The sequence below is a fragment of the Rhamphochromis longiceps genome, linkage group LG19 (genome assembly GCF_057381845.1).
Source record: "Rhamphochromis longiceps isolate RC_006_pf linkage group LG19, R_longiceps_female_GT1.1, whole genome shotgun sequence".
Taxonomy (NCBI): Eukaryota; Metazoa; Chordata; class Actinopteri; order Cichliformes; family Cichlidae; genus Rhamphochromis; species Rhamphochromis longiceps.
The window spans coordinates 18,781,277-18,799,648 of record NC_140575.1 but is presented as its reverse complement, the minus strand read 5'-3'; the positions used below and the strand labels follow the sequence as shown (position 1 = coordinate 18,799,648).

Sequence of the window (18,372 nt, the reverse complement as noted above, 5' to 3'; positions counted from 1 at the left end):
GTAGTGATTTTATTCAGCAGGAAGCCATACTGCTGCTCATTGATCATTACCTCTCTTCTTTAGCTTGTTTCAGCAACTCTTTCCCATATATCCGTGGTATGGTTCATCAGCTTTATCCCCGTGTAGTACATGTAGTACATTTCCATCTCTGTCCTTAATCACTCCAACCTGTTGCACATTCTTTTCAAATTGGTCTTGCTGCCTTTAGCCAATCATTATAAATTGTCTCCTTCTTTAGTGTCCAACCTAACCTCACTATAAGCCATTTCCTTTGGCTTCACCACCTCTCTATTTGTTGTACCTAGGTTCCTAGTACACATGTCTTCTTTCTTCATCTTCTGGACATCCTTCCTTTGAATAATCTAAGGAGCTTGGAAAGAAAAACGACTGGACTTCCTTAAGTGTTTTCTTTCCAAGCTCCTTAGATTACCATGGCCTGGATGACTGAGAACCTACACAGACATCCTCCTTTGAATACTTTACTGAATACATTATTCATAACAGGGCAGCAAAATACAGGAGAATGTGACTGGGCTTTCTCTTTCTTTTGAATCCAGCAGTTTGTTATTTACCAACAACAAACAGGAAGAACCCTTTCGCTATACGCTATTGTTTTATTTATTTAAAAGGGACAGTGAAGTTTAACAAAGTCCAATTACAAAACACAAAACTGATGTAACGCACATAAGTTTATAGCTATTGCTAATTTTCAACCATTGTCCCTTGTTGGGCTTACAATCACAATACATACATTATACAATTATAATGCTCTGTTTTTGTTTTGTTTTGTTGTCTATTTTTAACTAAAGTTAAACTACATTTTAAATTAAACACAGCTAGTTAAAACAGGTATATGATACATACAAAAAATAACTATATATGTGTATTAAATAGTGAAAAACAACGTAGCTAACTGGTCGTTTTTCAACCTCTCGGAACTTTGTGTAGTCTGTGCAGTTTCTACTCGGACCCAGTTTCTCTAAACTCACCTCCACTTCCTGTTTTTGCTCCTCTAGTAGCAACGTGGGTTCAGCACAGCTCACCGGTGTGTAGCAGCAGCATCAGTGTTATGCTCTCGTTCTACAATGCAGGTTTCCAGCGTGAATGATGTCAAAATTTACAATTTAAGCTACGGGAAGTCTCTTCCAGAGGTAAGAAGCACACTTCCTGCTCCTGATGTCCTTCATGTCATACCTGTGAAGTTACTGCTTACCTTCACCATAGCCGGCTAACCAAGCTAGCCGTAAGATGAGTGTTCTTAACACTGTATTAATGAAATGTCATAGCTGGATTCATACTTATTAACACCGCCATTTAATGAAATTATTCATATAAATAAATGGAAAAAATCTGCCGCTGCTTGGAAGAGGTTCACTGACGTAGATGAGGTCATACTCCGAAGATTTAATCAAAGTTTATCTGTATTTACAGCAGCGATAGTTGTTATTATTTGGGTATTATCACGGATCAAAGGTCTAACATTTCAGATACTACATGAGAATTGGGTAAAACGTTAAAATGTCTATTTAGCAGTTACAAACTTTATTTATAGGCATCTTTCAGGCAGGTTAGTGCAGATCAATGTGCTCCACAGACACAGTAAAATGTGGTAAAACTGAGCAAATGATAAATTAAAAAGACAAAAGATCATAATATAAAATAAAATGCTCATTAATTAAGGGAGCCTGTTGAAACGGTTAATGTATCTGATTAGGATGCTTTCTGCATACGATGAATAAAGTCCACCTTTAGTCTTCTTTTAAGTTTTCTTCTACATGTTGAGAACAAAATACAGCCGGACCACCTCAACCAGGAATCAGTAAAAGACAAGGAATACAACTGAGATGTTGGTGTTGTCCAAGTGGTGATGTCAAGCTCATTCGGAGAAAAACAGAATTTTGAGATAACTAACTGCTCTTTTTTTTTAAGGTGATTAAGTCCATACATATGCTTCTTTCCATATTCAAAACAGCCGCGTCCTTGTGTTTTCTTTTTTCAATTTCTGACAGTCTGCTCGCTGAGACAGATTCTCTATTAAAGGGTTACCGTTGATGTCACCTGACAGTTGCGGCTCCATTTGAGAGCTTTCTTACTGTTGACCCTGTTTACTATTTAGGTTACCTTTTTACCTTCTATGTAGCTTTATTTTTGTGACCTGCCATCAAACTAAGAGAAGAGGAAGCAGTTGTGTTGTTGAATGTTATTCTTTATGCTAAATCCTGATCACCTTTGTGTTGTTAACACAGTGGCTGTCGGACAGGAAGAAGAGACAGTTGCAAAAGAAAGATGTCGGTGAGTTGACAGCTATAATTACAGTTTCACACACAGATTGATTTCCTTCTAAATGTTTGTCTTTACTCACACGCTTCTGTTCTTTGCATTACTCAGAAATTCAGCGCAGGATTGAACTCATCCAGGACTTTGAGATGCCCACAGTGTGCACCTCCATCAAAGTGTCCCGGGATGGTCAGTTCATCCTGGCAGCAGGTAAAAGATATAAAGCTATATTTCCACCTAAAAGTCTTTTATTCTCAAAACTCTGGAATAACTCTAGAAGTCCATGAATTTATCAGAGTCAATCAAAATCAGAATACTTAATTAATCTCTGAGGAAAGTATGTAGTTAAAAGCTTTCTTCAGACCGTTGTTAGTCTGCAGTTCTTAAACAATTCTTAGGCAAATTAATTGGCTTCATATAGAAAAATAAAACAAAAACAAAAGCTTCGGTCTTTACTAGTCATCCTTGTCTAAAGCTGTGTCTTGATTTCAGAGCTGTCGGAGCAGAGAGCATTAATTTCACATTCTGAAAAAGCTCAGCTGAGCTAGCGCACTTTAGGTAGCAGATTTCTCTGATATTGCAATAAACGTAACAGTGCTCTGCTCAAGTTGCAGTGCCATGATAGTAACGAGCAGTTTCTGCATCACACTGAAATCCCTGAATAAAGCATTTTTTGTTGCTAACTGACAGACATGCTCCTGTAGCAGAGGCACACATCCTGCAGAAACTGAGCAAGGAGCCTAAACCACTTGCACAAATAAGGAAAAAGGTGGCCAAAGTGATGGTTACAGTAAAAGGGCAAGGTTGGCAAACAGCACTCGATGACAAAGCTGATGTCAAATTGATATCACACCTGCCATTTCTGCATGTTGTGCACCTCTCGATTTTATAACCTGGTGTGTTGTGACATTGCTGTGAAAGCTGGCAGCGCCGTGAGTGTACCATTGTGTCAGTTTTTACTACCATTTTAATAATACATCAGTACAGATAGTCAGAGATTCGTACGTTTTGCAGGGGGAGATGTTGCAATTGTTAGAAAACATGGGACTTTGTGGAAACTGTATGTGTGAGTCTTAATTTGAAATTTAACAATGTTAATTTAAAAAAAAGCCTATTTACCATGAGGCAGGTTGAAAGTTAAAAAGTTAAAGTGATCATCTTGTCTTTTTAGTATCCTTATAACTATTGTCACAGCCAAAGGTGCCAGAGGATCATTACATCTCCCAAGTTCACGCAGCAGAACCATCACTTAGTGTCATCTTAAAGTAATACTGCCCGAGTCCAGGGATGCCTACAGGATCAAATCTTTTTTTTTTTGTTCTAGGCACTTACAAACCAAGGATTCGCTGCTATGACACCTACCAGCTGTCCCTGAAGTTTGAGCGCTGTCTAGATTCAGATGGTAAGTTTTTAGACTCCGGCTTTGCTCAGCTCCAATTACTGGACAGTGACTAAATTTCATTATTGTCTTTTCTTCCTCTGAAAGTCGTGGCCTTTGACATCCTGTCTGACGACTACTCCAAGGTGCGGGCGACCCTTTTATTTTGACATGTTGAGTTTTTTCAGCATTTTTAAATTCTGATAGTTCAAAACTCACTCTGCTTTTTTGTTTGTTTTTGTCATTCTTCTCTGTGCAGTTGGTGTTTCTGCACTGTGACCGCCATGTAGAATTTCACTCTCAACATGGACACTACTACAAGACTCGTATTCCCAAGTTTGGTCGGGACTTTTCCTACCACTATCCCTCCTGTGATCTCTACTTTGTGGGGGCGAGGTGAGAACACAGTCGGATTAAGAGTCCTCGGGTGCATGATATAGCAGTCAGCTAGCAAAGTTAAAGCATTAATAGGGTTCAGCATTTGCAAAAATCCACTACTTTGTCTGTAAAAGAGCAATTTAACATATAATAGAAGGCAGGAAGTCCTCAGACATGCCAAGAATCCCCGAGTTAGTTTGTGCAGGAGAGTGGACAAAAGCACCTAGAAGGGGGTGAAGGTACGCATGTTACTTGTGAGTTTAAAGTGCCGAGTGCAATGTTTGTCTTCCCTGTTACACCAGAGCTTTTTGCTTTACAGTGATGATAAAAGATTTAGTGGTAAAAATGTATATCAAAATATAAATCTGGCAGTTTTAGGATATTTTATTTATTTCTGTCTCTCAATTAATTAGTGTGGTTGTTTTCACTTTCAGTTCAGAGGTTTTCAGACTGAACTTGGAGCAGGGACGTTTCCTTAACTCTCTTCAGACTGATGCTGTGTAAGTGTTTTCTGCTTCAGTGAAAAGGTTTTATGTGTGTCGGTACTAACGATATTAACTCCTCAGCCAATCTTTGTTTTTTTCCCTGGACTTCTCAAACAGGGAGAACAACGTGTGCGATATCAACCCCATCCACCATTTGTTTGCCACAGGATCCTCTGAGGTAAGTGTGAAACGGTGACTGTCTCCTTTTAATGCTAATATAAGGTTGTTATTATTTAGTTGTTTATATTGTTTTTGCACTTTACATAATCGGTTCTCATTGTGCCACCAGTGCTTGGGCTTACTTACATTATGTGTTTCTCTTTTCAAGAGGTCACTAGCTACAGTAGAAAAATTAGCTCCATACTGAATAATGTATTAATTTTTTTCCCTTTTGAATTTCTCAGCGGTAGATCTTTCTCTTCTCGCCTCTGCTCGGTATTGTTTGTTAAAAAGAATCACACACCAGCTGGGCTGACAAAAATAAGTGTTTCACATGATTTCTGGGTGTTAAAGTTCAAATCGTTGCCTCTCACATAAAATTTAGAGCTGCCTACGGAAGAACTTGCCTATTATAGCTTTTCAATAGTTTTAAAGTTGTTTAGTTAATTAGAAAAGCTCAGATTTTCACTTGTGCGACTCTCTGACTTTTCTTCTGCCGGCTCACCAGGGACGGGTCGAGTGCTGGGACCCCAGAGTCCGTAACCGTGTGGGCAAGCTGGACTGTGCCCTGAGTAGCCTCGCCGAAGGAACAGAGTAAGGAGCAAACTGTCACGCTCAGAAAGCTGATCTCAGCCTGACGACGCATATGCAGCCACATGGCACTTTTCACCACAGCCTGCATGAAAACCATGCTGCAAGCTATGTGTCATTATGGCATAAAACACAAATATCCAGCTTCTTATCCTGTTTCTGTGTGTTTTACCCCATCTTTAAATGGTATTCTCTGGAACTGTCGACAGAGTTCAAGCTCTGCCGTCCATCAGTGCGCTGAAGTTTAACAGCTCCCTCACCATGGCGGTCGGCACCACCACTGGTCAGGTGAGCCTAAACATTCATGTTACCAGAAGGATAGCTTCTTTTTCTTTATCTATGTTATTGCTAATCTCAAAACAGCATTTTCTGTTGAACAGCAGTCAAAAATCACCTTACAGTTCTGTGGCTGCATTCTTCTCTGCTTCTTTTGTGTTTGTTTGTTGTTGTGAGCTGTCAGCTCCCCACAGGCTGCGAAGTTACTGTGACTAATCAGCTGACAATTAGGTGGCTGATGTCATGCAGTTTGCTAACAAGTTAACGCAAGTTCAGTTTTCAGTAAAAGGTCAAGGGATGAGCTTTTGGTTAATCATGTAGATGCTTTCTCATGCCTTTAATTGCACTTCTCTTTGTTTTGGTTTTTACATTTGGCAGACAGCTTCATCCAGGATTCTGACAGCTCTCTTTACCTTTCTGATCTCTTGCAGGTGCTGCTGTATGACCTGCGCTCCAGTCAGCCGCTTCTAGTCAAAGATCACCTATACAACCTGCCAATCAACTCCCTCAACTTCCACAATCAGCTGGACTTGGTTGTGTCTTCTGACTCCAAGATCATAAAAATCTGGAACAAAGACACTGTAAGTAACAGCCATCAGTTACAGATCATTGCGCTTTCACTATGTGGATCACAAGAAACTCATGCTCACTCTCATCTTTCATCCATCTTATATCTTTTCCACAGGGAAAGTTGTTCTCCTCCATACAGCCTCAGACCAACATCAACGGTGTTTGCATCTACCCAAATTCAGGTGAGAATTAAGTTGTGGAAGCTGGAAACAAAGTTTGAGGAGAGCAGTCGCAGAACATCAAGAATGCATCTGCTTGACCACTACATGAACCAACACTGCAGATGTAGCACTGCAGAAATATTCAATAGGATGTTTCCCACATAGAGTCTAACTGTGGCTGCAGCTGTGAGCTGTGGAGGGTGGTCAATGTCAGTTCAGTTCAAGGTGCTTTATTAAGCTTCAGGATTTCCAATTAAGCAAGAATGATGCGATTATTTTAATATTTAATTTGATATAATGATTAATTATATGCGTGTGCTGCTTTCATATAGCGGTGAACTTGCTGTCCTCCGTGTCTCCATTTCTGTTCCCTCTTTGATCTCTTAAAGTTTTTTTTCTGGTTTGATCAAGCGTTCGGCATCTGAAAAAAATTACTTTTATCATTATCCACTTGCATGACCTGTTGATTTTTAACTAGCAGCTGTATACAGATCAACCTCATTGCCCCAGCTATATTTACTTTAATTTGAAGTTATCCTCCCTAACTCCACTCCTTGCATTCTTAATATTACAATATCAGATAACTGCACATAAATATGCAGCAGTGATACGTTCTTGAACTCCTGATCGATTGTTATCGGGAGTCGGGTTTAAGGTGCTGTGCTTTTCATTAAATTAATACAAATGTATAAAATTCACAGGTGGTGGTGGGTGGGTGGCTTAAGCTTTGGCTGTCTTTTAATATGCCTGCAGGTATATTAAAATACAGCCAAAGCTTAAACCCATCTAGAAACCCACTGAAGCAAAAACATTGTGGAAACTCTGCAGTGTGTTGAAGCGCAACCAGCAGCTTTTATGCGTGACTAAATAGGCCTATGAATGAAACAGTAATGATTCCTGTAAGTTAAGCTGGTATTTAAAACGAGAGTTTTTTGTGCAGCTCCACCTCTGGGTGGCGCCATCTTATTGTAGAGCTCCCACACTTTTACTGTGTGATAGGCAGTGTGTACAAGGGGAATAAAACCTCAGATTTTTCTATAACTTATAGTGATGTTCTCTAAAGCTGTTGAAAAGCAGCACCAGCTTCTTGAGTTTCTTCTGTTTTTGTTCATTTTCGCTGCCTGAATGTTTTTTTTAACTCTTCATTATTAGAGCAGAAATGGGTTTTGCCATTACGATATGAAAATTCAGATCCCAGACAGTCTTTCATATACCAGTGCTGAAGGAACTTGACCTATAAATTACTAGATGAGGTTTTAACTGTTGCTCTGCTCTCTGGTTCATGAGCAGGTATGCTCTTCACTGCCAATGAAGATCCCAAGATGAACACGTTCTACATCCCAGTGAGTACAGAGACATTTATATTCTCATACACCAGTCACATTTATATTTACAGTACACCAAAGAATGATTCATGTTGCAGCTTTTCACACAGCTTTGCAATGCAAGGTCACCTTTAGGAGCTGGCCAAAGAGTGCGCACGTGCCATTTGTTTTCTGTCACCGAGCGAGTCATTGTCAACCCTGTGGGGCGGGGATGAACTGCAGGTGTGACACACAATGATGTGAAAAATAAGAAGAAGCAAACACGAGTTTGTTGATGGTGTTTTTGCTGGTTTATAAAAATCCTGATGTGAGGCCTGTTAACTTTTTCCCAGCTTCAATAGTGAAGCATGCCTGAAAAGCATGGGATCAGACTTCTCACGAGGCCTCTGCTTAATGAGTAATTGTCCCTATCAACAGTCTGTTCTGGAACTGATATGATCTTACCTCATGTGATATTGTCAGTGCATGCACGCGCATCTGTGGATGCGTGTGTGTGCATATGTGTGTACAGTCAACTAGGGTTTGCTTTGTGTAAATGGGTTCTTTCCAGCCCTGATTTCCATGCATGTGGTAAACTTTGGTCCTTTTGTCCTATGAGAAAAGGTGAGTCTGTCATTGTTTGAACATACAAGCCGAAAACCTTACCTGATTTAAAATTAGCCGACCTCCCATTCAGTATCATCTTCTAAGGCATGTCCCGACATTTTCCAGGACAGTTGCTGTTTTTAGACAGCACCATGGAAGTCCTGTTTTGACCTCTTATACTGAGCGCTCTGTGATTTCACCACGAATCCCAAACTTGGGCAGAGAGCAACTGGCCCAAAGTTCATATCAAATATCATCCATGGTAATGAGAGCTAGCTCTCTAGTCAAGGAAGAGTCTTTCTACTGCAACTCTGCAGTAGAAAGAGAGCACTCATTGGAAGCGATCAGTTTGTTTTGTTTTTTTGCCCACACCAACACAATCTTTGCTCACCACCTAACAATTTTGCCCCCTCAATATCATGATCTGGCTCATGGAAGTCAACAGAGGAGATATAATATGTACATAAATGCAGACATGCGAGAGGCTACTTGTGATCACACCTGTCAGCTGCTCAGGCCAGGGAAGTGATGCTGAAATCACTTGATTTCTTAAAGAGGTGGTATTGCAGAAAAGTTGGACCTGTAGCTGATTTGGAAGAAAATCTTAAAGTAGACTAAAACATAATTGAAAAAGATCATATTACATGTGATTTTTGGTGTTGACATGTTTATGAAAAAGCAGATCTGAGTCACAAATTAGCAAACATTAGAAACAAATGGTTGTTTTCTTTAAAAGCTCATTTCAACACTTTTCCTATTTCCCAGGATTTAACAGTAGAATGCTGTTGGTGTGACTTCAGGGCATTTTCAACCAAACTGACATTTTCTGAACCAAAAAGGGTTCTCGTCTCCACATGTGACCCCTGATGATCTCTGTTAGCTTTGTTAGCTCAGGAGTGATGTGACTAAACAATGACAGGGACACTGGACTTTGACCTCAGTGGTGTGACATCATCGGACTTCGAATCAGTTACTCCTTACTCAGCATTTCGATCAGCGTTCTCCAGTCGAAATATTTGAACTTTGAGAACTCGGTCACTACAAAGTGAAGAAGACGTGCCTTCAGTTTATTGAAGCAAGCCATGATATAAACAGATGACTGAGTTTGAAATGTACACGTGACAAAAGCAGAAAATGAAAGTAAGCATTTGGTATGATCATCCTTGTAATTCCACACAGCCTGCACACTCAGCTTTCTTCAGTTCTTTCTTGTACATTCTTTAAGTAGTTTTCAGGAGGAGTTCTCCAGACTTCTTGAAGGATATTCAAAGCTCTTCTTTGGATGTTGGCTGTCTTTTGTTCTGCTCTCTGTCAAGATGATCTCACACTACTTTAATAATTTCGAGTTCTGGGCTCTGCAGTGAACAGTCTGTGACTGATAGCTTTCCCTTGTGTATTTTCCTATCCTAGCAGTTGTTTTACTGCACTGGCAGTGTGTTTGGGATAGTTGTCATGATGAAGGTTGAAGCTGTTGCCAATCAGACACTTCTTAGACGGTTGCATGGTGGATTAAAATCTGATGGTACTTTATTGTGTTCATAATTCCTTAAATTTTGATCAGATTTCTAACTGATAAAAAGCCCCAAACCACAATCATCAAAGATGGTGACAATCACCAACTCCCACCTAACCGCCTCCATAGATATTTACAACTTTCTTTCTTTCTTTCTTTCTTTCTTTCTTTCTTTCTTTCTTTCTTTCTTTCTTTCTTTCTTTCTTTCTTTCTTTCTTTCTTTTAGATTTGTTACTTGTTTTGTCCTCAACTTGTCTGGTTTCATCATTCCTTTTAAGAAAATTACAAAAACTGTTATCTTTTTACATTTTTTGTAGATTCTACTAAAGACATGGAAACAAACAATGTGTTTTTACAACAGGCTGCTAAAAACCAAAGTACACAAAGATAGTTTACTTTGGTTCTTTGTCTGTTATGTGTAGACACACTACTGAATCATCATTTGAGTTACATGCCTTTTTTATGCTTGAATGATTCATAGGTCAGTGTTAAGTAGCTTATAAATCAACAAAACACTCCTCTGAATATGATAAGTCACAAGGACTGCACTGAAAATCGGTGAAAAAAAAGCCTAAATTAAAAAAAAAAAAAGTCTGGCTCCCTGGAAGCAAAATGTAAAGAAATGAAGTGTGGCTCAATTTTTTGCACAGTAGTGAATGTCAGAGTGTGACAGATTTAAGTGTCTGCATTAGATGGTGAGCGTGGGGCTCTGGGCAGATATGTGCGCCTGCAAATATTCTTTTGTGATGTGTGGATTTTTCCTCAAAAGTGCTACAATACAGTGCATCACTATGCACTATACACTTTAAGCTGATCACAAAAAAAGCAGGACTGTGCATCTGCGGTATCTGCAGCTGTCCCCATTGTATACTTTAAAAGCTGTTTCCTGTTGGGTGTTTTGCATGTTTGCCTAAAAATAACTGCAAAGAATAATCAGGTCTTATTTGTAAACCCTTACTGACCTGAAGCTCTTTAGGTTGTTCGTAATGTTAGTTGTCTACATTTGAGAAAGTAGAGAATGGTGCCCAGTGAATTTTCGAGTGGTCACATGTGTTTGCTGGTCACCATTATGCTGTCCTGGCTGGAAGCAAATTTAACCTTAAGTTATATAATATCTTCAAGAAAACCTCAGTTTTCTCAACTCTGGTGTCACACTTTCTGTTTTATGTTATGGCTCATGAGCTGGTTCATAGTAAAAGAGTTCTGCAAGTTAGTGACAGTACTGCCAATTTCCACTTTTTGGATACCAGGAAGTTTTACCTAACAGGGGGGTGTCTGGTGTTTGGACCCTGAGACTTGTACTACAACCAACATATATGCTTTAACTAACATCAGCTTTAACTGATTGTCTTCAAAATCAATGTTTATGAAAACTTTACTGAGAAATGCTTGGAACAGAGGTTCTGTGGTGGAGACACATAAATCCATCTTCATGGGAGTCACAAGCTAGTCTACGTCTACTGCTGGTCCCAAACTCAAATAATTGACAAAGCTGTCTCCGTAAGGGCATCCAATGTAAAATTGGTGCCAAATCAATGTGCGTGTCCACACGCTGTGGCAACCCCTTGGGGTAAGAAGGAAGCAGCTGGTTCTTAGTGCTTTTCTATTCTAGTGGAGCACCGATTCATACACTTTTTTTCCTATACCCAAGTCCTTTCTGTCTAACATTTAAACAAGTTCATATTCTGATGACCAATTTGGGTTTCTTGGGTGATTTTTTCTTCTTCTTCTTCTTCTTCTTCTTCTTCTTCTTCTTCTTCTTCTTTACTTTTGTGAACACACAAAAGGATTGTTTTTAAAACTACATACTCAAAAAGCGATTTCTCGACCTTTTGCTACTCTGCATTTCCTGTATCACCAGTGTTGCATTGCAAGTCGTTACAATTCCCTGAAAACCCTTAAGGACATTTATTTTCTGCTGTAATGGAAACATGACCTGGCTGAGTTTTTTTCTAACAACAAACAGTACTCAACAGTCTAAATCTGAACCAAGCGGGTGGATGTGTTTTTGTGTGTGTGTTTAGGCTCTGGGCCCAGCACCTCGATGGTGCTCCTTCCTAGACAACCTAACAGAGGAGCTGGAGGAGAGCCCGGAGAGCACGGTGTATGATGACTACAAGTTTGTCACTCGGAAGGACCTGGAAAATCTGGGTGAGACCTCATTACCTTAATTGTACCTCATGAAACTGCAGAGCACTTGGAGTAAATCAGCCCAAATTTGAGCACTTTTAAAGCAAAAAAAAAATCCTCAATCTAAGTGTGCAATTTTTGCTTTGGCTCTTTTGGTTAGAAAGCAAAGAGAGCTCAAGAGATCTTTACACAAAGAGTGACTTTAATACCAGCTCTGATAGTTATATCCAAAACTATGAATCAGTGTGAGCCACTTCGCCGCCTAGGGGGGTTAGTTTGAGTGGCTAGACTGTCTAAGTAGAGGCCACGGGAATGATTGAAATGCTTTAGGTAAGAGAAGTAGGGTGTAGGGGTAAGAGAGGGGGAGCATGAAGGGTCAAAGGAGTGGATATTGGATGGGTTGAATGAACACTGGAATGCAGGCTCAGCAGGAAAGAGATCAAATGACAAGAAGTAGAAAGATGATTGGCTGATGTGTGATAAAAGAAGAGGAGGGAGTAGGCAGGGGAACAGCACTGTTGGTATACAGGAGCCATGTAATGCGGCCCTGTTATGTAACATGTCCATATTGAGTACAGCACACTTGTGAAAGTTTCTGAGAAGAGCAAGTTCCTCATCATTCAGCTTGTAAGAGTGTGTCCTTGTCTACACACGCTATTACACACTTCCTGTGATGGCCCATCACAGGAAGTGTGTAATAAAAAAGTTGCACACCTTAAAAGTTGCACAAATACTCCCATCATGGGAGTATTTGTGCAACTTTTAAGGTGAAGTCAGGCGTGGAAAGAAGGTCAATATTGACCATTTCCATATTCATTTACTCACACGTTCACTGGGGTCTGAAAAATTTATTGAGAAGTCTTGAAATGTGACAAAACCAAAGTTTTTAGATATATAATTTTATGAAGTAAAAATATGTTAATGTTTAAAAAAGGACTAAAGTGCAGATCTGTTGTAATCGTAATACAGAATAGTATAGAGGTAGGTCACAAAGATTTTTGCAGTTCATCCTGAAGGGAAGATGAATGTGTGAAATTCGATCCAGTACCTGAGACATTTCACTGATCCACAAACAGTCGCCTCTCGTTAGGAGAAGGGGAAAGCACGAAAGCCCTCATCTTACTACATTTAGAGCCAGTCAGTGTTACAAATCTTAAGACGGATGGGGACGGGAGGAATAGATGTATATCTTAACCAGTGTTTAGGTAAACAGGTGTTGTTGTTGTAAACAAATTTAAATTTTCTGGTTTGCTTTTCTTTTTTCTTTTCTTCTCATGTTCAATAAAATCATTTGGGTTCATCTTCTGGGCACCATGAACGTGTATTTACTGAAAGATTTCATACTAAACCACAAAGTTTCTCCTCTTGATGGTGACACAGGAAGTCAGTCAGTGACACACGTCATTAGAATTTATTCTCTGGTTACTGTCAATGTCTCAGTCGCATTATGTGGCAATCAGTATATGGAATATCGGTAGACATATTTTTTAGCGTTACATTTAGTAGATGTATAACTACAGCAGATTGTATTTGCAAAAAATGTGTGTGTTTATTTATTTTTTTTAATTTCATGGCCAGGTTTGACTCACCTGATCGGATCATCCCTCCTGAGAGCTTACATGCACGGTTTCTTCATGGACATAAGACTTTATCATAAGGTATCATCCTTTTTGTGTACATCTCAGACTTTTGTCAGGACTTGTTCAATTCAAACTGATCCTAACGTGACACACTAAACCTAAACTGCAAATGTTTATTTGCTTGGCCGTAGGTTAAAGGTATGGTCAATCCTTTTGCGTACGAGGAATATCGCAAGGATAAGATTCGCCAGAAGATCGAGGAGGCCCGAACACAGAGAGTTCAGGTTAAGGTGAGAGTTTAGTTTTTCTGCTAGTTGCTATGGAAATGTCAGGTCTCATTTTACTGGCTTTTTCATGTTCAGTACTGAAACATCATAGTTAGAAGATGAATCAACAATCAGCATTTGCTGTCTAAGAAACAGCTATAGCCTCTGAATTTCATTATGGTCGAGCAAACATTCAGATTTAAGTCCATTTAGTCCATATTTGACTGGTTTGGTGCAACAGCTGTAGCAGAATAAACATAATTCATCTCCTTCTTACAATGTCAGCGTGTGACTCCTGTGACAGTCTGTGTTTATCTTTTCCCTCCATGCCCTCATACAACACTTTTCTGTGTAGTATTTATTATGATCAATCTGTTTTTGAAAATATGACCTGAATAAATAAGATTCAGAGCTAAAAATCCCGATAACCTGTTGAATCAGCTACATAAAAAGAATTCCACAGAGTTAAAATACCCATTAAACTGGATTGTACTGGATTGAAGTTCAAAACTTTACTCACATCCTGTCACACTAAGTGCAAAAGCTAATAAATGGTAGGTTAATTTGAGGAATGTGTGATTCACTCTTCAAACTGATTGGATCATTTTCTCTCCGTTCTCGTGTGTGCTAAGTACAATTTGTTCTCTCTGAAACAGAAACTGCCGAAGGTGAACAAGGAGTTAGCTCTTAAACTGATGGAGGAGGGTGATGACGAAGCAGAGGTGGTTTCCAGGAAAAAGAAGGGCAAGGTAGAAAAACAAGATTACAACATCAATGTTTTTGATTAATTGTGAATGTACACGGTGTATTCAGAGATCATAATGTTCTTCCAGGCAGCTTCGTAGAATTCATGACGTAATGTTCCTCTTTGTTGACTTTTTCCAAACCGCAGGCTCTCCCCAGCATCCTGGGAGACGACCGTTTCAAGGTGATGTTCGAAAACTCAGACTACCAGGTGGATGAGCAGAGCGAGGAGTTCCGCCTGCTCAACCCCATCGTCTCCAAAGTCGGCCAGAAAAGGAAGAAGAAGCTGCGGCTGCTAGCTCAGCAGGCTGCTGTTTCCGAGCAGGTAAAATGGTTTCCAAGCAGGTAAACGACACAGTGTTTTACTGCACGAGCAGGTAACACTGCATCGTTTTACTGAGATGGCCTGTTGTGTGTGGAGGCCATGGAATTCAAAGTTTTTTTTGACCAGTTCCTATTTTAGTTTTTACCCCTCAGCCATAAAAGGCTGGCAATAGCCCATCAGTCAGGTGGGTGTGCAACACTGACACCCAAATTTGTGGATGCGATAACTTGAGAATGAAGCAACCTAGGAGTTTCAAGCACCACAGGTGCATCTACTAAAAATTTAAACGAGTCTGAGTCTCGGTGACCTTGACCTTAAGGTTAGCGGGCAGGTTTTTTTGCAAATTTTGTGAAAATGATAACTCGAAAACAAGGTGATGTAGGATTTCAAAATTCATAACTTGGGTACATTTACTAGGAGGCTGAGGGTACCACTGGCCACCGCCAGTATTTTCTAACTCTGGCTTACCAATTATTTATGTTCACAATAAAAGTTTAACTATTTAACAACATTATTTCTAAAATAGGTTAAAGGGCTTTTTTGCACAGTTACCAAGTGTTGATCTATAACTGTGTTAAATATATTCCTCACTTTAAGGATGTCAGCATTTGGCTCAACTTAAAAAAACGGTGTCCTAATTTGTTAAAATAAAATAAATGAAAAGGACCTTTTATTTATGATCAACTGGTTTCTCCCTGCCCTGCTCTCAGTCTCATTATGATTACATCTTAATACTCATGGAGAGAAATAAGACAAAAACAGCTAAAGAGTTCATTGATTGGAGGATAACACATATACACACATATGTAACAGAAAACACAAAAGCGAGGGAGTGATTGCAGTTACATTTAAACCCCCCAAGCATCCAAAGAAGAACAATTGTTTGTTGTAGGTGTAAAATACCTTAATAGCCCTGAACCTTTACTGTTAGCTTCCTCAATGCCATGTTGGCTCTCTTACTGATGACATGAGGCAATGTAAAGACACAACATAGACCTGCATGCATAATTAGAGCTTTTAGAGCAGCAATGGGACTGATATCAATTTCAACTACTCACTGGTCATATGCCATGTTTACACAGGTTCAGGTGGTTGTCATATCTCGTTTGTTTCAATCTGCACCACAGAAATGTGGTTCAAACTCTTACAGAAGTGCTTGAGAGCCGAAAGGATGGGCTAATCAGATGGGCACAAAATCAGATACAGCTATGGCTAATTTGGTGTGCAACAATGGACGATCAGCTGAAAAACCAGCTGATCCCAGTCACCAGCAGACTGGTGTATGTGCAGTGTTCAGGCCTTTTAGAAAGCAAGTATGTGCTGAAACTTTTGCACAAAAGAAAAAGGGGGGGTGTAACTAAACAGTGGCTTTTCAGATTTATTTCCATTATTAGAACCAGCGCATTACTAATCCCTCTGGACATGATCACATGTTTTTCTGTTGTTTACAAGCCTCACTGAGCCAGCTGTGTATACACGTGCTGTGTTTTCTTGATATATTGGAAGATGAGGGCCCAGGAAGCAGATCACATCAGTGATTTTTTTGTTGCTCTGCTTCATCTCCCTGCAGGTGCCTGAAGATAACGACGAGGAGCCAGAGGGGCGAGCCAGCTCCGAGGAGGAGAGCTCTGACGATGACAAAAGCTGGGTGGAGGAGGTGAGGGAGCAGCGGAGGTTGCTTCGGCAGGAGGACAGAGACCGCCGGCGGCAGGAGAGGAAGGACGCAGACCGCAACACTGTCCTTGTGGAGAGGGAGCAGAACGGAGGAGAAGAATGCTCAAATGTGGCTGAGAGCAAGAAGACGAGTCAGCCGCAGTTTTATCAGATCAAAGCTGGCGAGGAGTTCAGAAGTTTTAATGACATGGCCCGCAAGCAGAAACTACAGAAGTATGTCTTTGGAAATGTACCCTGTGTTACATGACTTATTGTTTGAGACACTCTTTGAAACCCAAATTGCTTCAGGGTTTGCAGCTGTTAAAGGCAGAGAATCACCCCACCTGTAAAGTATTAATAGTCTGTGTCCTAACGCTTTATGACAACGCTCTGTCTGTACTGTTTTGTATATTGTGCCTGACGATCATGCGTTCCTTCTTCTAGGACTTCTCTGGAGGAGCGGCTAAAGTTAGAGGAGCACTCCGAAACCAGTGGCACGGCTGACACCGCAGTGGGCAGCAAACAGCTGACCTTCACTCTCAAAAAGGTACACTGCTTACTTAATCATCACAATCCCTCACAAAGGAGCAAATAATGGAGACACTTATGATGTCTCCAGGATCCAGAACTTAAATCTGGAAAATGTTCATAAGATGAAGGTTTTTTTTAAAAAAAAGAGAGATTTAACCACTGACTCTATACATTTATCTCCCAGTGAGATAAATGTATAAATGTAAGGTTACTTGGATAATCCTTAAGAAGAACAATCCCTCTCCTCAATTGAGCATTACTTAATGTCAAATTCGCCCATGTCTGGATGACATTTCGCTGGTCTGAAGTCATCTCATTGTCAGACAAAGCAAGCTAAAGCGCTTTTAGAGAAAATGCAGAGAGGGTTGTTGGTATATGATTGGTTCTTCACCTTAAACAAGTCAGTAAATACATCATCAATCTGCAGGTAGAATCGCAGCACTTGCATTTGTTTAACATCCATCCTCCTGTCCTCCTCTGCAGTCGGAGCAGCAGAAGAAGCAGCAGCAAGCGGAGCGGGAGCACCACGAAGAGAGGAAGAAGCTGAGGCGCTCCGCCGGACACTTGAGCAGCATCAGGGGCCGCGGGAGAGGCTGGGGCGGCAGAGGACGAGGCCGCCATTGACTGACGCCTAACTGGCAGAAACCTTGCCCTGAAGTCAGAGTTGAATAGTTTGTTCCATTAACTCAGCTCTGGCAGTCGTCTTCAAGAGTAGAAGTATTGTACTGACTTTAAGCTTTTAATCAGTGGTGGGAAGGCTGGAGACGTGCTGCAGAGACTGGTACTGCTGCACAGACGAGCCCGTCCCTCTCCTGGGTGGTCTGGGTCATGTGTTTACCTGTTCTCTGCTAATTCAGAGCATATTAAAAAAAGAGAGATTACCCATGTCGCTGTCTGTATGAATATAATGCCAGGCCATTATCCATAAGTACCCTGACTGCATATATTTTAGCAGGAGGGCCCAGGAGAAATTAAACACAGAGAGCTGAGAGGACTTGGCATGTAGCTGCTTTCTGTGGCGTCGTTTCTTAAAGTGGCTCCGTGGTGGAGCCTGCTTCAGCTAAAGAAGAATGGAATGTGTGGAATGAAAATGTAATTGTTTTTTATTAATGCAGAAACATTGTTAAGCCAACACTGAATTAGAAACATTTGTACTACATTATATTATATTTGGTACATTTGCCTGTCTCCATTGTTTTTACTGTTGAAAATCAAAATATAAAATAATCTGCCAGAATATTGGAGCCTCCCTCCTTTGCAGCAGATCACTCCCTACTTGTGTGAGAGAAGAGGAGAACAAATGAATGAGGAGACCTTCTTCCCCTTCCCCAAATACAACTGCAGTTCTTGGAAACTGGAGGCCTTCCCATCAGTCCTTCCCATCCCCCAACCTGCTGATGGTGTGAACCCCCTCTATTCCAGCAGTGGCTCTTTTCAAATGTGAA

General features: G+C 40.4%; 1 protein-coding gene across 1 annotated transcript; it reads left to right on the top strand.

The window, feature by feature from the left end:
* The first annotated feature begins 1,006 nt into the window (after nt 1-1,006).
* nol10 (nucleolar protein 10) lies at nt 1,007-18,166 on the top strand. Its single transcript, XM_085391433.1, has 21 exons — nt 1,007-1,151; nt 2,247-2,292; nt 2,389-2,487; nt 3,602-3,679; nt 3,764-3,801; nt 3,915-4,051; nt 4,468-4,533; nt 4,636-4,696; nt 5,186-5,271; nt 5,478-5,556; nt 5,976-6,125; nt 6,230-6,296; nt 7,566-7,618; nt 11,723-11,849; nt 13,407-13,486; nt 13,600-13,698; nt 14,331-14,423; nt 14,567-14,743; nt 16,314-16,630; nt 16,841-16,943; nt 17,411-18,166. Exons 1-21 carry the CDS (start codon nt 1,086-1,088, stop codon nt 17,549-17,551), a joined length of 2,163 nt encoding a protein of 720 aa, XP_085247559.1. The 5' UTR covers nt 1,007-1,085; the 3' UTR covers nt 17,552-18,166.
* Nucleotides 18,167-18,372: the final 206 nt, after the last annotated feature.

What these genes read in the sequence shown, in the direction of transcription:
- nol10 (XM_085391433.1), top strand. Translation starts at nt 1,086, where the DNA reads ATGCAGGTTTCCAGCGTGAATGATGTCAAAATTTACAATTTAAGCTAC. An exon ending in CACAGAGAGTTCAGGTTAAG is followed by an intron (nt 13,699 to 14,330) that starts GTGAGAGTTTAG and finishes TCTCTGAAACAG; the next exon opens with AAACTGCCGAAGGTGAACAA. An exon ending in TGACCTTCACTCTCAAAAAG is followed by an intron (nt 16,944 to 17,410) that starts GTACACTGCTTA and finishes CCTCCTCTGCAG; the next exon opens with TCGGAGCAGCAGAAGAAGCA.